The following is a 705-nucleotide window of genomic DNA, read 5'->3' on the forward strand; positions in this document are numbered from 1 at the left end:
AAAAGAGTCTGAGTTGGAACAGACATTGTATCACTTAAGCTAGTATTTAAAATTCTATGAATGGGATTTCTGATGGTATTGACATAAGCACTCTCATCAGCCTCGTCAGAATCTGAAGACAAAGGCTTCAGTTCTTCTTGCTCACTTTCTGAAGTGGTAGTGTTGTTTGGTGAGTCAGATGTTAACTGAGTTCTACTAATTCTGCTGTCTCTCTGAGAACATGCTCGACAATGAACTTGTTCTACTTCAAGATTGAAAGGTGTGGTTGGATTTGTTTCCCTCACTTCCCAAGATTCACTACTGCACGTTGTGTCTGAATAACATTCTCCATGAACAGCATTACTAGTTTCAGAAGTCTCAATAAGACCCCTATTTTGCAACTCATGTCCAGGCATTTGCTGTCTCAATGTTTCTTCATGCCCAGTTCTAGAAAAGTTATCATTCTCACTTATGAGAGGTTGTTTAAAAGTCTGAGATGGTGTATCTTCATTAATTCTTTGAAAAATTTCCCACAGTGAATGTGGAGGTGACCAACTGTCATTCCTTGCTCTGGTTCTCCGATAGACTGGGCTCATACTTTTTGCCCTTCTCTGACTTCTTGTCGGTGGGACTTCCATTAATGTTTCCGTTGCATCTTGTTCTGATGTAGATGGTCTTGTAAATAATGACTCAGAGTGTGGATTTTCCACTTGCCTTTGGCTGTCT

At 40.0% G+C, this 705-nt stretch overlaps 1 protein-coding gene across 1 annotated transcript; it reads right to left on the minus strand.

Annotated features, from left to right (window-relative positions):
• Positions 1 to 8: 8 nt before the first annotated feature.
• Positions 9 to 698, minus strand: LOC104983293 (E3 ubiquitin-protein ligase RLIM-like; the record flags this gene model as incomplete). Its single annotated transcript, XM_010832728.1, has 1 exon — positions 9 to 698. A coding segment is annotated over one exon (690 nt), but the record flags the coding sequence as incomplete, so codon positions are not given.
• Positions 699 to 705: the final 7 nt, after the last annotated feature.

This window comes from Bison bison, unplaced genomic scaffold, assembly GCF_000754665.1.
Source record: "Bison bison bison isolate TAMUID 2011002044 unplaced genomic scaffold, Bison_UMD1.0 scf7180017834243, whole genome shotgun sequence".
Taxonomy (NCBI): Eukaryota; Metazoa; Chordata; class Mammalia; order Artiodactyla; family Bovidae; genus Bison; species Bison bison.